Source organism: Nerophis ophidion, linkage group LG09 (genome assembly GCF_033978795.1).
Source record: "Nerophis ophidion isolate RoL-2023_Sa linkage group LG09, RoL_Noph_v1.0, whole genome shotgun sequence".
In the NCBI taxonomy this organism is placed as follows: Eukaryota; Metazoa; Chordata; class Actinopteri; order Syngnathiformes; family Syngnathidae; genus Nerophis; species Nerophis ophidion.
This window is the reverse complement of record NC_084619.1, coordinates 5889187-5905789: the sequence shown is the minus strand read 5'-3', so window position 1 is coordinate 5905789 and position 16603 is coordinate 5889187. Positions and strand designations below refer to the sequence as shown.

Genomic DNA, 16603 nt, shown 5'->3' with positions numbered 1-16603 from the left:
TTTTTAGTTTACTAAATTGCAATTTTAAATTTCCCGCGAAGTGTCCCGTTGAAAACGTCACGGAATGATGAGGTGTAAGATGACGGTTGTGGCGGACATTTCTTTCCAGCCCGCTCCAAACTATAAGTAGTCTGCTTTTATCGCATAATTACACAGTATTCTGGACATCTGTGTTGCTGAATCTTTTGCAATTTGTTCAATTAATAATGGAGACGTCAAAGAAGAAAGATGGAGGTGGGAAGCGGTGTATTGCGGCCGCCTTCAGCAACAAAAACACAGCCGGTGTTTCCTTGTTCAAAATTCCCGAAGGTGAAGCTTTACTATTGAATAGAGCGGTCAAGCGAACATAGTTCCTGACTACATGTCAACCGGCAGGTTTCGGTCAGAGAATTGTGGTAATAAGTCGGCTCTTACCGTAGTTATGAGCCGAGCTCGCGTCCTCCTGCAGCTGTGGACTATTACCTCCTCCCACCGGAGACACTGGCGGTCACCACACCCGAGGCCACATCCCTCCGACTTTCAGGTACCATATAATCTCACTAAAACGCTCGTAACTCAATAAGCAGATAAGGTATTTTCCAGAATTATCCTAGTAAATGTGTCTAATAACAACTGAATTGCTCCCATTGCCCTGTCTTTTTTCTTTTTCTAGTCCTTCACTCTCACTATACTCATCCACGAATCTTTCATCCTCGCTCAAATTAAAAGGGAAATTGTCGCCTTCTCGGTCCGAATCGCTCTTGCTGCTGGTGGCCATGATTGTTAACAATGTGAAGATGTGGGGAGCTCTACAACCAGTGACGTCACGCGCACATTGTCTGCTACTTCCGGTACAGGCAAGGCTTTTTTATTAGCGACCAAAAGTTGCGAACTTTATCATCGATGTTCTCTACTAAATCCTTTCAGCAAAAATATGGCAATATCGCGAAATGATCAAGTATGAAACATGGAATGGACCTGCTATCCCCGTTTAAATAAGAAAATCTCATTTCAGTAGGCCTTTAATGTATAACAGTGCAAAATATTGCTCATTTGTAGTGGTCTTTCTTGAAAAATTTGGAAAAAAATATATAAAAATAACTAGTGATTCAATTATAAAAAAAGATTTTTACAGATAGAAGTAATCATCAACTTAAAGTGCCCTCTTTGGGGATTGTAATAGAGATCCATCTGGATTCATGAACTTAATTCTGAACATTTCTTCACAAAAAAAAGAAATCGTGACGCAAGTGGTGCTTCTTTCTGGATGCAGTCGGGCAACGGACACAGCGTGGAGGTAAGGAGTAATGATTTATTAAAACTACAAAACAGGTTAATAACAAAAACACTGGGTACCAAAGGCAAAACAAAGAGCTAACTAACTAGCTCGGGGGAACAAAAGGCGGCTAAGCACGGAAGTATTAGCGAGTACTCACATAGAAACAAAGAAGCTAAGCGTGGAAGCTAGCGAGTCCAAAAACAGAACCGAGTCGTCACATGTGAACACAAACAGAGTGTAACACAAACTACGAGGAGTGAACGGAAAGGGGCGGCTTAAATACAGAACGTGATTGTACAAAAGACTGTCTCTGAAACGCTTGTTTTCTTTTTGTTTACAAGTTTTACAAGTTTATTCACAATACCATATAACAATTACAATAATGGTGAATATCTTTGTGTCATTGAGTTGCTTGAGTGTAGTTCACTTTTACGACACTGGAGGGGGCATTGAACACATCGTTACATCAGCAAGCTCTGAAAGTTACGGTGAACTTCGATGTCATTTGTTTAATACATAGGTTCCCGCTAGCAGCGATTACCCATAATCCTTCGTGGCAGCCGCCATCTTCTGTGTCAAAACTTTGTTTACTCGTCTACGGCAGTTTTCTAAATATTTTTCCACACTTTTGCAGCAACAATGACGTCCACTTCGGGAAATTTTAAAGAAGTCGTAAAAGTTCCCTACAGACAGACGCTAGATGGGGTTTGCAAAGCCAGGTATTAGCAGAAATTGAAGGATATTGGCGATAAAGATCCGTATGAGATGGGAAAGCACGAATGGACTACGGACTTGAAATGTTATCCTGATATAAGTTACCCCGACATCGTCAACTATTTGGTGAACAATGTTAGTGCCTACACTCTGGATGAGCTCAAGGGCTACAACAAGTCGCTCGAAGCGTACAATTACTTTGTGTGTGGATGGGTACAGGAATTGAAACTGGCTAATAAATGTGTGCTCATCGCTGGTGTTCGTCACTCTCAGAGATTAACTGATCCGTGTTTGGTGCCATGGGTCATATCAGAGAAGACGGGTCGTGTTTTATCAGGACACTGTACGTGTATGGCAGGCATTGGCGAAATATACCAGATTTCGATCTAACAAAGGTCTTAACTCATTCTCTTTCTATGCCACATCAATGTGGAATGCACTCCCAACAGGTATAAAAGTAAGTGCATCTCTATATTCCTTCAAAACCGCTCTTAAACAACACCTCCAGGCAACTTCAACACTTTACTAATACCCTCCTCCATTCACATCCCATCTCCCCGGATTGTAAACAACTCAAATGTACTTCTAATGTATATACTTGTTCTTATGCTATCTAAACTCACTATGTTCTCTGCTGGCTGTACATATCCTACTAAATAAGACCTACACTGTTTCAATGTCCACATTTCTCTGTTGATGCAATTGTTGATGACTAAAGTTCTGATATCAACCAAAGCTCCTCATCCCACCCCCCGGATTGTAAATAATGTAAATAATTCAATGTACATGCTATGATGATTAACATGTGTGATGACTGTATTATGTTGATAGTATATATTTGTACCATGAATTGATTAACGTGGACCCCGACTTAAACAAGTTGAAAAACTTATTGGGGTGTTACCATTTAGTGGTCAATTGTACGGAATATGTACTGAACTGTGCAATCTACTAATAAAAGTATCAATCAATCAATCAATATGTTCACATGTTTCTGCATTGTTGTTTGCCGTTGAAACGAGCGTCAAGATGCGGGACAACACCACAGTCACACAGGAAAAACCTTACTGACTACTTCCATCTGCAGTCAAGAAAGTTGGGTACAAAACCAAACAGGATATTAACTTCACATCCGCTAAGACAATGAAGAGAAAGCTAGGCAAGGCAATCGTATCTGGAGATACACCGGCACCATTAAAACAGAAGAAACTACCGGAGGTACAGAAGGGGACACAAGATGAACTGTCAGACTTGTACAGAGAATTAAAAAACAAACAAAAAATTAAGCCTGTCTTATTTTCTCTGATTCCAGGATATGCTAAAGACCAGAGGTGGGTAGTAACGCGCTACATTTACTCCGTTACATCTACTTGAGTAACTTTTGGGATAAATTGTACTTCTAGGAGTTGTTTTTATGCAACATACTTTTACTTTTACTTGAGTATATTTATAGAGAAAAAAGGGTACTCCGCTCTATTTATCTGCATTTAGCTCGCTACTTGCTACTTTTTTTTATCGCTCTATTAATGTTTGTTTTGGTTTTTCAAAGTAGGATCTACGCATGCCTGCGTTTCACTAATCACATGCAGTCACTGGTGATGTTGGACCAATCAAACATAAACCCCGATTTAAGCAAGTTGAAAAACTTATTGGGGTGTTAGCATTTAGTGGTCAATTGTACGGAATATGTACTGTACTGTGCAATCTACTAATAAAAGTTTCAATCAATCAATCAAAAGTGTAAAGGAAAAAAGACACTTTTTATTTCAACCGTACTTCCTGTCAAAAGCCTAAAGACTGATCGCACAGTTCTTGTCTTCACAATAAAAGTGCCGCTCCATCGCGCCTGCGCTAACAAAATAAGAGTCTCTGAAAGCCAGCGCAAACAAGCTAGCAAACTACAGAGTTTGCTGCCAATGTATTTCTTGTAAAGTGTATAAAAACAAATATGGAAGCTGGATTAATAAGATGCCAAAAACCAACGAGTTTAATGTGGTATTGGACAGAAAGGAGGAACTTTTTTTTCTTCTCCATTTGAAAACGTGGACGTCTGATTCCAATCAATGCAAGTCATCAGAATCAGGTAATACACCAACTTATATTCTTGTCTTCATGAAAGATAGGAATCTATGTGTTAAACATGCATGTATATTCATTAAAACACCTTTAACATGTGAACAAAAATGGCAAAAAATAAAAATTATATACTGTATATATAAATTTATGTATCATATATATATATATATATATATATATATATGATATGTGTGTGTATGTATATGTATATATGAGGTAGATCAGCTCGACTTGGTCATTTATTAAGTAATTGATTAACTTTAAAAACTTATTGGGGTGTTACCATTTAGTGGTCAATTGTACGGAATATGTACTGTACTGTGCAATCTACTAATACAAGTTTCAATCAATCAATCAATGCCTACTGAGCCTATGGTGCTGTTAAGTTATTGCGGCTCAATGTGCCTTATTTTTTTTATTTTAATGTAGTATTATTTAATATATATTATAGTTTTAGTTGCTTAAGAGATATTCCTGACTCTGAATTTGCTCGTTGCTATTTTTATGTTTTTGTGCATTACTTGTTGCCGTAATCACTAAACAAACAGGTTACTCATCAGTTACTCAGTACTTGAGTAGTTTTTTCACAACATACTTTTTACTTTTACTGAAGTAAATATTTGGGTGACTACTCCTTACTTTTACTTGAGTAATAAATCTCTAAAGTAACAGTACTCTTACTTGAGTACAATTTCTGGCTACTCTACCCACCTCTGGTAAAGACTATCGTCCAGAAGCACTTGATAAAAATCATTCAAATTTTTATAAAATCGTCCAAAAATAAGCGGCGATTGCCTATATTATATATAGAAGGTTATATTTGTGCAACAACAAAGTCAGACGTCGAGCGTTATTAAGTACAAGCACAGGCACAGTAGTTCCTCCTATGTTTTAATATCTATTCTAACCATAACACATTTTATCATCGATACAGAGAGCAACTTAATTCAGACTACCTGATACAAAATGATCAGAGCAAACTTTCTAATGTCGTTTTCCTGGATCAGGGGTAAATCCCACTCGATTGATTCTAGCTAGCCACAGGTTGCTCCTTTCTGTCGACAGTCGCTCGGTTTCTTTTCCCTGTTTTACTATAACCTTAGGGCAGGGGTGCCCATTACGTCGATCGCGATCGACTGGTCGATCTCGGAGGGTGTGTCAGTCGATCTCAAGCCAGGCATTAAAAAATAGACATAAAAATGAGCAATCATCAATCATACCAAGACTTCACTTTCGTCAGTTGTTTGACATTTTCGGCACCCGAGGATCTTGTGAGATGACGCTGGCTGCTGCGAGCTCATATTTAAGAAAAAAATCACTAACAGGGCGGACGCAGAGAAACACATTTTATTTCTAGAGACTCCGTACCTACTGTCAAAACTCTAAAGACCGACTCCACAGTTCCTGTCTTCACCATAAAAGACCTGTTTCATCCTGCCTGTGCTAACAAAATAAGAGTCTCAGAAAGCTAGCGTGCACAAGCTAGCAAGCTACGGAGTTTGATGCCAATGTATTTCTCCCCCGCCCTCAGCGACCGCTTTCACACTTGCTTGCCCACCCGCACACTCACTGACGTCACTCACCTGCAAAAGGGCCACACACATATGCTACTCTCATAACAAAGTGTTTAAAAACGAGTATGCAAGTTGGACAAATGAGATGCCAAATCCAACCACTTTCATGTGGTATTGGACAGAAAGGAGGACTTTTTTTTTTCCTCCATTTGAAAATGCGGACGTTATCAGCACCACTGTCTAATTCCAATCAATGCAAGTCATCAGAATCAGGTAATACACCAACTTATATTCTTGTCTTCATGAAAGAAAGGAATCTATGTGTGTTAAACATGCTTGTATTATCATTAAACACCATTAACTTGTTAACAAAAATGTCTCTTTCATAAATAAATAAATATAAATTATAAATAGGAATGAGGTAGATCTCCTCGACTTGGTCAATTGAAAAGTAGCTCGCCTGCAGAAAAAGTGTGAGCGCCCCTGCCTTAGGGATATCGTAGTACTTTGTTGTTCTTTGTCCTGAATTGGCGCGGTTTACACAGCCCCAGACGACACATGTGTGACCCATTCTCACGAAAATAACAACGGAGGCGTCCTTTGGTTACGAGTGTTTGTTTTGACACACAAGACGGCGGACAAGGGAATTGTGGGACGGGTGTGACGTCATCGGAAACCCATGTATTGGCAGTGTGCGTCAATACAAAGTGAGTTACTTTATATACACTTTAATTTAACCTGTTTAGTGCTTAAAACTATATTGCAATTCATTTGGTCAGTTTTATCGTAGTCTAATGGCTGTTTGGCATCAGGTTCACAAGCTAACTGCTAGCTAAATATCATACCCTGATTGGGGCCTGTTTGTAGCATGGGACATGTTTGTTAGCCCCAAAGTTGTGATGCTATTTACATTCTAATAATTATTACATTACTTAGGGCTGGGATGTTCAAATTCTTTGCATTTATGTAAACTGTGTATACACAGCTAAGTGATGTATATTTAACAGCCCTGTTGCAGGCTTGTACCTATGTTTCATTGCATTGTGGTCACTTTAGTTGATTTATAATGACTGCATTTGTTTGTATAGGAAACCACACACAAACGCAAACGAACAACTCATGCATGTCTTCAAAATACAATTGAGCCTGCAAATCTGGACTTGGACAATAGGGGTGGGCGATATCGCAAATTTGGGTATCGATACCGATCCGACACCAGCAAGTATCGCCGATACCGATACCGGAAGTGACGTCATCTGATGGGGGGGGGGGACTTCGCGGTATCGATACTTTTGAAAAACAAATTTGTACTTTTGCCTTTATTAATTGATTATGATAATAATTAGGGCTGGGCAACGATTAAAAATTTTAATCAAAGTTAATCGCACTATGTCTCCGATTAATCGCGATTAACTGCATTGTATACGCAAAGCCCAATAATGAATTCAAAAGTAGTGTGTAGTGCACCTTTATTGGAATATTCTCCCACATGAACAAAAGCGCCAAAACATTTGTTGTGCAAACACAATTTAAATCAGTCCTTGTTAAACAGTAGCAGTTAAATAGCATATTTTATGAAAATCAACTCAAAAAATGTAAATACAAACATTTAAGCTTATTACTACCACTGCCAGGGTATTTAAGTTATCCTGTTTGTTATGGAAAATAAATATAATCTACATACAAATCTCTGAGCCACAATCATAACATCTGAACAGGCAATTTCTGAGGTAACAGCAGAAACATTTTTTTTATCAGAGATCTTATGTTTAAAAAACCTATATTATAGGTAGTGGGCTGTTTTAGGGAATTTTTGATCAAATTATCCATAGTAGCAATATTAATAATGTTGTGTTTATTCTGCGTAGTGCACTTAAAATAATTATGACCATATCTAGGAATTGATATGATGGGAATTTTCCGATTGTTTGCTTGGTGCTTTGATAAACTGAAGGCATCATATACATGGTACTATATTGTGATGTTATGAGCCAGGGAAAAAAGAACTACCCTACCCAGCATGCAACAGGAGTGACGAGCATGCGCGGTAGCCCGGTATAGGTTGTGTCGCCATGACGACATCTTGTATGTTGTGATATGCACGCTCTGAAAGCAAACGTTAAGAACTCAGCCAACACTCCTGGTCTGCATTATTCATAAATAGACAGACAACACATATACTCCGCTGCTTCACAGGCCGCTGGATGTAGCCGGCAAAGTATTCCCATGCTAGCTAGCCGGTCTAGCAAGCACGCCTCATTCAGTCCAAAACGGCCCGATCTATCCACATTCAGAATTGTCTGGCGGTCGTAAGTGATCCCGGAGTGACCACGCTGTAAGCCAGCCAGGAAATTTGCAGAATTGTCCGGTATTTTTGCCAAATGTTCCATCTTTACCAAGAGCCCCTCCACGCCGGGCGACGCCATCTTGTTAAGAAAAGGCGTTAACAAAATAAAAGCATGTAAACAACATACGCAAATGTGCGATAAAATAATTGTCGGCGTTAATAGATTGATGAGTTAACGCGTAATTAACGCATTAATTTGCCCACTCCTAATAATATTACAACACAGGACAACGATTTAAGTCAAAAAATAAAATATTTTTTACAAAAGTAATATCAATAGCAATAAAGCAATGCAAATAAGGTGCAAACAACTACTGAACCTGGTTTGTCGCCTCAAAACACACAAACACTTAAGGTAAGTAACAAAACTCTAGTTATTGAACAAAGTTGTAAACATGAACACAAAACAAAAGAACTGAGAAATTCAAATAAAAAAGTAATAGCGGTATAGCTCAGTTGGTTGAGTGGCCGTGCCAGCAACCTGAGGGTTGCAGGTTCGATTCCCGCTTCCGCCATCCTAGTCACTGCCGTTGTGTCCTTGGGCAAGACACTTTACCCACCTGCTCCCAGTGCCACCCACACTGGTTTAAATGTAACTTAGATATTGGGTTTCACTATGTAAAGCGCTTTGAGTCACTAGAGAAAAGCGCTATATAAATATAATATAATTCACTTCACACTTCACTTCACTAATATCAATTGCAATAAAGTAAGTAGTGCAAATAAGGTGAAAACAAATACTGAACTGGACTAGTCGCCTCACAACACACAAGAACTTAAGTAAAAAAGAAAACACTAGTTATTAAACAGTTGTAAAAATGAACACAAAACAAAAGAACTGAGAAATACTCATCGTTATTTTAGTGCAATAAAATACTTTACAGTTTACAACCAAGACATTAAGTCGCACTGGAAACACACTCGTGTGTGTGTGTGTGTGTGTGTGTGTGTGTGTGTGTGTGTGTGTGTGTGTGTGTGTGTGTGTGTGTGTGTGTGTGTGTGTGTCCGAGTGAACCTCGGAGCCAATTATACTGATGTGTGTGCGCCAACGCACCAAGCGTCATGTTAATTGTATTTATTTTATTTTATTTTGGGTTGAAGATGAATTTTTAAAGTGTTTTTAAATATCGTTCGCGACCCATCAGTAGGGAGGAAGGTGGAGTGGTGAGGAGCGCTCACATTTTTTTTTAAATCGGAGTGATTCGCTTAATTTGGTGAAGTATCGATACCACCACGCCAGTATCAATACGATACCGATACTTGGTATCGATACGCCCACCCTTATTGGACAATCTATTATTTCTCCTGCACTCACCTGAACGAATAATTTCTGTCCTGACCCGACACCCTGAAGTGATTTCTAATCCATATTTAACCAGTCATAGTCGTCACTACAGTGATTAATAAACACAGGTGCTCGGGATCTTTCTGTGTAGAGTTTGCATGTTCTCCCCGTGACTGCGTGGGTTCCCTCCGGGTACTCCGGCTTCCTCCCACCTCCAAAGACATGCACCTGGGGATAGGTTGATTGGCAACACTAAATTGGCCCTTGTGTGTGAATGTTGTCTGTCTATCTGTGTTGGCCCTGCGATGAGGTGGCGACTTGTCCAGGGTGTACCCCGCCTTCCGCCCGATTGTAGCTGAGATAGGCGCCAGCGCCCCCCGCGACCCCGAAAGGGAATAAGCGTAAAGGCAGGTGAAAATGAAGTAACCATGGTGACAAAACAAACAAGCACAAACTAAGTCCACGAACAAACAAGATACACAACTTGAAGGGACGGCGTGGCGCGGTGGGAGAGTGGCCGTGCGCAACCCTGGTTCAATTCCCACCTAGTACCAACCTCGTCACGTCCGTTGTGTCCTGAGCAAGACACTTCACCCTTGCTCCTGATGGGTGCTGGTTAGCGCCTTGCATGGCAGCTCCCTCCATCAGTGTGTGAATGGGTAAATGTGGAAGTAGTGTCAAAGCGCTTTGAGTACCTTGAAGGTAGAAAAGCGCTATACAAGTACAATGTACTGCTCGCCTGTGTATCGGCTGGGGACATCTCTGCGCTGCTGATCCGCCTCCGCTTGGGATGGTTTCCTGCTGGCTCCGCTGTGAACGGGACTCTCGCTGCTGTGTTGGATCCGCTTTGGACTGGACTCTCGCGACTGTGTTGGATCCATTATGGATTGATCTTTCACAGTATCATGTTCTCATATGTTCTCATAGTCATCAGTATCATGTTCTCATAGTCATCATTGTCACCGACGTCCCACTGGGTCATTATTGTCACCGATGTCCCACTGGGTGTGAGTTTTCCTTGCCCTTATGTGGGCCCACCGAGGATGTCGTAGTGGTTTGTGCAGCCCTTTGAGACACTAGTGATTTAGGGCTATATAAGTAAACATTGATTGATTGATTGAACCCATTTATAACTAAAATAATGTATGATCCGGGCGGCGGATCCTAACTCCAAGCTTACATCACACTTAAATTTTGACTGCATACTTTTGGTAAGTGCCGGAGTGAGAAGAGGCTTTAAAATAATTAGCGCATGCCTACTTTTACCGCATGCCTTCGGTAAGCGCAGGGGTGAGAAGCGGGTTTTAAATTAATTAGCGCCCAAGGAAATACGGTAGCTAAGATCACCAGGGGAAATATTTCAACTTTGCCTTATTGTTTGGGATTTTCATGGTGGAAGAATAAAAGAAGAGGGGGTTTCCAGTTGCTTCCCGAAAGAATAGAGAACAGAAGCCGACTGGTCGGGCTCCACGTTTCCAAGTCGAATAAGACGGGCTGGGTTGCGCGGCAAAGCGCAGCCATGAGAAAGTAACAAAGCCATAAATAAAAGCAGACACTCACTTGTCCAGGACAAAATAGAGGTCGAAGGCACCCTGACAGGACCTCTCCTCCTCCTCCCGCTGTTGTTGTTGCGCCGACACACGGAGGAAGAAAAGTCCCAGCAGAGCCACCAAAGCCAGGAGCCGCCTCGCCATCTTTTTAACCCCACGCTCGTAGTTTTTTTGTTTTGTTTAGCTCTCCCAACGACAGCGCCTTGACTTCACATTGTCCCTAAAACATCCGCTAGCGTGTCGTCGACGTGCTCATGTCCGCGTAGTTCTTAGGACTCGGGGCCGGTCGAGTTGAGTGGAAGCCGGCCTCCTCAATCTTCCCTCTTTGGGGCTGGGGTGGGAAAACACACGAGGCAGGGCGGGATGGAGGAGAGGAGCGACACCCGAGGAGGAACTACAAACTCCACTCTGGAAGACACAGCAAATTTTAATTTTAAGTCGTTTAGTCGAGAATATATACCAACCCCGTTTCCATATCAGTTTGGAAATTGTGTTAGATGTAAATATAAACGGAATATAATGATATTTTTTAACCCATATTCAGTTGAATATGCTACAAAGACAATATATTTGATGTTCAAACTCATAAACATTTTTTTGTTGTTGCAAATAATCATTAATTTTAAAATTTGATGCCAGCAATACGTGACAAAGAAGTTGGGAAAGGTGGCAATCATCTATCCATCCATCCATTTTCTACCGCTTATTCCCTTTCGGGGTCGCGGGGGGCGCTGGCGCCTATCTCAGCTACAATCGGGCGGAAGGCGGGGTACACCCTGGACAAGTCGCCACCTCATCGCAATCAATCAATGTTTATTTATATATGTAACAGGGTCAATTACGTCTTGTAAATAATTTATTTTCTAAAGTTGTATTATTGTTATCAATCATCCATCCATCCATCCATCCATTTTCTACCGCTTATTCCCTTTTCGGGGTCGCGGGGGCGCTGGCGCCTATCTCGGCTACAATCGGGCGGAAGGCAGGGTACACCCTGGACAAGTCGCCACCTCATCGCAGGGCCAACACAGATAGACAGACAACATTCACACTCACATTCACACACTAGGGCCAATTTAGTATTTTTTGTTGTTGCAAATAATCATTAATTTAAAAATTTGATGCCAGCAATACGTGACAAAGAAGTTGGGAAAGGTGGCAATCAATCAATCATCCATCCATCCATCCATTTTTCTACCACTTATTCCCTTTTAGGGGTCACGGGGGGCGCTGGCGCCTATCTCAGCTACAATCGGGCGGAAGGCGGGGTACACCCTGGACAAGTCGCCACCTCATCGCAAGGCCAACACAGATAGACAGACAACATTCACACTCACATTCACACACTAGGGCCAATTTAGTGTTGCCAATCAACCTATCCCCAGGTGCATGTCTTTGGAAGTGGGAGGAAGCCGGAGTACCCGGAGGGAACCCACGCATTCACGGGGAGAACATGCAAACTCCACACAGAAAGACCCCGAGCCTGGATTTGAACCCAGGACTGCAGGACCTTCGTATTGTGAGGCAGACGCACTAACCCCTCTGCCACCGTGAAGCCATCAATCAAGGTTTATTTATATATGTAACAGGGTCAATTACGTCTTGTAAATAATTTATTTTCTAAAGTTGTATTATTGTTATCAATCAATCAATCAATGTTTACTTATATAGCCCTAAATCACTAGTGTCTCAAAGGGCTGCACAAACCACTACGACATCCTCGGTAGGCCCACATAAGGGCAAGGAAAACTCACACCCAGTGGGACGTCGGTGACAATGATGACTATGAGAACCTTGGAGAGGAGGAAAGCAATGGATGTCGAGCGGGTCTAACATGATACTGTCAAAGTTCAATCCATAATGGATCCAACACAGTCGCGAGAGTCCAGTCCAAAGCGGATCCAACACAGCAGCGAGAGTCCCGTTCACAGCGGAGCCAGCAGGAAACCATCCCAAGCGGAGGCGGATCAGCAGCGCTGAGATGTCCCCAGCCGATACACAGGCGAGCAGTACATGGCCACCGGATCGGACCGGACCCCCTCCACAAGTGAGAGTGGGACATAGGAGAAAAAGAAAAGAAACGGCAGATCAACTGGTCTAAAAAGGGAGTCTATTTAAAGGCTAGAGTATACAAATGAGTTTTAAGGTGAGACTTAAATGCTTCTACTGAGGTAGCATCTCGAACTGTTACCGGGAGGGCATTCCAGAGTACTGGAGCCCGAAATGAAAAAGCTCTATAGCCCGCAGACTTTTTTTGGGCTTTGGGAATCACTAATAAGCCGGATATAATTACACAAAATATGTAAGTTACATGTAAATACCTGAATATTGTTTGATGTTTCGTCAATGTGGAACCATTGTCTCGTTGTCCCTCCTACTGCAATAATTACTGTGACACCTGTCTTTTTATATGCGTTAGACACGCCCTCCAACTTCCCTTTTTGTCTACGATAACGGGAGAGGTAGGCGTTCATGCGACGACAGAAAATGTTAAGAACTTTAATTCATTTCTTGTTCATTATTATATATTTGTGTAGGGGCTCGACGATGGCACAAAGTTTTGATGACGATTGTATTCTGTTTTATCAGTAAAGTGCAGTGGAGAAACCCATGGCGTCGGTCGTCTTCCATAAAAAAACACACAACGCAGAGGAAAAGACCACCGATTACATATAGCCCCAAATCACAAATGTGCCAAAGGACTGTACAAATCATTACGATTACGACATCCTCAGAAGAACCCACAAAAGGGCAAGGAAAACTCACACCCAGTGGGCAGGGAGAATTCACATCCAGTGGGACGCCAGTGACAATGCTGACTATGAGAAACCTTGGAGAGGACCTCAGATGTGGGCAACCCCCCCCCCCCCCCCCCTCTAGGGGACCGAAAGCAATGGATGTCGAGCGGGTCTAACATGATACTGTGAAAGTTCAATCCATAGTGGCTCCAACACAGACACGAGAGTTCAGTTCAAAGCGGATCCAAGACAGCAGCGAGAGTCCCGTCCACAGGAAACCATCTCAAGCGGAGGCGGATCAGCAGCGTAGAGATGTCCCCAACCGATACAGGCGAGCGGTCCATCCTGGGTCCCGACTCTGGACAGCCAGTACTTCATCCATGGTCATCGGACCGGACCCCCTTCACACGCGAGGGGGTATACATAGGAGAAAGAAAAGAAGCGGCAGATCAACTGGTCTAAAAAGGAGGTCTATTTAAAGGCTAGAGGATACAGATGAGTTTTAAGGTGAGACTTAAATGCTTCTACTCAATCAATCAATCAATGTTTATTTATATAGCCCCAAATCACAAATGTCTCAAAGGACTGCACAAATCATTACGACTACAACATCCTCGGAAGAACCCACAAAAGGGCAAGGAAAACTCACACCCAGTGGGCAGGGAGAATTCACATCCAGTGGGACGCCAGTGACAATGCTGACTATGAGAGACCTTGGAGAGGACCTCAGATGTGGGCAACCCCCCCCTCTAGGGGACCGAAAGCAATGGATGTCGAGCGGGTCTAACATGATACTGTGAAAGTTCAATCCATAGTGGCTCCAACACAGCCGCGAGAGTTCAGTTCAAAGCGGATCCAAGACAGCAGCGAGAGTCCCGTCCACAGGAAACCATCCCAAGCGGAGGCGGATCAGCATCGTAGAGATGTCCCCAACCGATACAGGCGAGCGGTCCATCCTGGGTACCGACTCTGGACAGCCAGTACTTCATCCATGGTCATCGGACCGGACCCCCTCCACACGCGAGGGGGTATACATAGGAGAAAGAAAAGAAGCGGCAGATCAACTGGTCTAAAAAGGAGGTCTATTTAAAGGCTAGAGTATACAGATGAGTTTTAAGGTGAGACTTAAATGCTTCTACTCAATCAATCAATCAATGTTTATTTATATAGCCCCAAATCACAAATGTCTCAAAGGACTGCACAAATCATTACGACTACAACATCCTCGGAAGAACTCACAAAAGGGCAAGGAAAACTCACACCCAGTGGGCAGGGAGAATTCACATCCAGTGGGACGCCAGTGACAATGCTGACTATGAGAAACCTTGGAGAGGACCTCAGATGTGGGCAACCCCCCCCCCCTCTAGGGGACCGAAAGCAATGGATGTCGAGCGGGTCTAACATGATACTGTGAAAGTTCAATCCATAGTGGCTCCAACACAGCCGCGAGAGTTCAGTTCAAGCGGATCCAAGACAGCAGCGAGAGTCCCGTCCACAGGAAACCATCTCAAGCGGAGGCGGATCAGCAGCGTAGAGATGTCCCCAACCGATACACAAGCGAGCGGTCCATCCTGGGTCCCGACGAGCGGTCCATCCTGGGTCTCGACTCTGGACAGCCAGTACTTCATCCATGGTCAAATACTGATAAAGTTGAGGAATGCTCATCAAACACTTATTTGTATTTATTAATTTATTTATTATTATTTTTTTTTTTATTAAATCAACACAAAAACACACAAGATACACTTTCCATCAGTGCATCAACCCCACAAAGAAACCCCCCCCCTCCCCCATTCACACCCAGCCACACCCACTCACACAAAAAAGGGTTGTTTCTTTCTGCTACCAAAAATGCTGGTTCCCACAACATATATAACACAGTCTGCAAGGGACACAGTCCCTGAAACACACATGGTCGGGGCGGTTTAGCTCGGTTGGTAGAGTGGCCGTGCCAGCAACTTGAGGGTTGCAGGTTCGATTCCCGCTTCCGCCATCCTAGTCACTGCCGTTGTGTCCTTGGGCAAGACACTTTACCCACCTGCTCCCAGTGCCACCCACACTGGTTTGAATGTAACTTAGATATTGGGTTTCACTATGTAAAGCGCTTTGAGTCACTAGAGAAAAAGCGCTATATAAATATAATTCACTTCACTGATTGTGTGTGTCGCCGGTCCACTATCATTAATTACTATTTTTTATGTAATTGTTTTATATGATTTTACTTTCTTTTTTATCCCAAAAAAATGTCATTGTTTTCCTTTTTTCTTAATCTCATTTTATTTTATAAAAAAAAAAAATAATAATAACCTTATCTTCATCAGACCATGTTGTTAATGGAATTAGACTTGTTTTTAAAACCAGGTCCAGTCCAGACAATGTCAAAGTGGGCTCAGCAACACACACCCTCATCCATGTACAACAACAACAATTAGGGAAACATTCAAACACTTATTTGGAACATCCCACAGGTGTGCAGGCTAATTGGGAACAGGTGGGTGTCCATCCATCCATCCATCCATCCATTTTCTATCGCTTATTCCCTTCTGGGGTCGCGGGGGGCGCTGGCGCCTATCTCAGCTACAATCGGGCGGAAGGCGTTTTACACCCTGGACAAGTCCAATCTCATCGCAGGGCCAACACAGATAGACAGACAACATTCACACACTAGGACCAATTTAGTGTTGCCAATCAACCTATCCCCAGGTGCATGTCTTTGGAAGTGGGAGGAAGCCGGAGTACCCGGAGGGAACCCACGCAGTCACGGGGAGAACATGCAAACTTCACACGGAAAGATCCCGAGCCTGGGATTGAACCCAGGACTGCAGGACCTTTGTATTGTGAGGCAGACGCACTAACCCCCCGGCCACCGTGAAACCCCAGGTGGGTGCCATGATTGGGTATAAAAGCAGCTTCCATGAAATGCTAAGTAATTCACAAACAAGGATGGGGCGAGGGTCACCACTTTGTAAGCAAATTGTCGAACAGTTTTAGAACAACATTTCTCAACGAGCTATTGCAAGGATTTTAGGGATTTTACCATCTACGCTCTGTAAAATCATCAAAAAGTTCAGAGAATCTGGAGAAATCACTGCACGTAAGCGATGATATTACGGACTTTTGA

General features: G+C 42.6%; 1 protein-coding gene across 1 annotated transcript in view; it reads right to left on the bottom strand.

Moving 5' to 3' along the window:
- LOC133558941 (anthrax toxin receptor 1-like) overlaps positions 1 to 11109 on the bottom strand; it is a 118390-nt gene extending 107281 nt beyond the window's left edge. Inside the window, exon 1 of the mRNA XM_061910140.1 lies at positions 10755 to 11109. Within this exon, the coding sequence (XP_061766124.1) occupies positions 10755 to 10888 (134 nt within the window). The 5' untranslated portion in view covers positions 10889 to 11109. The remainder of the gene's footprint in view (positions 1 to 10754) is intronic.
- Between the last annotated feature and the right edge of the window lie 5494 nt (positions 11110 to 16603).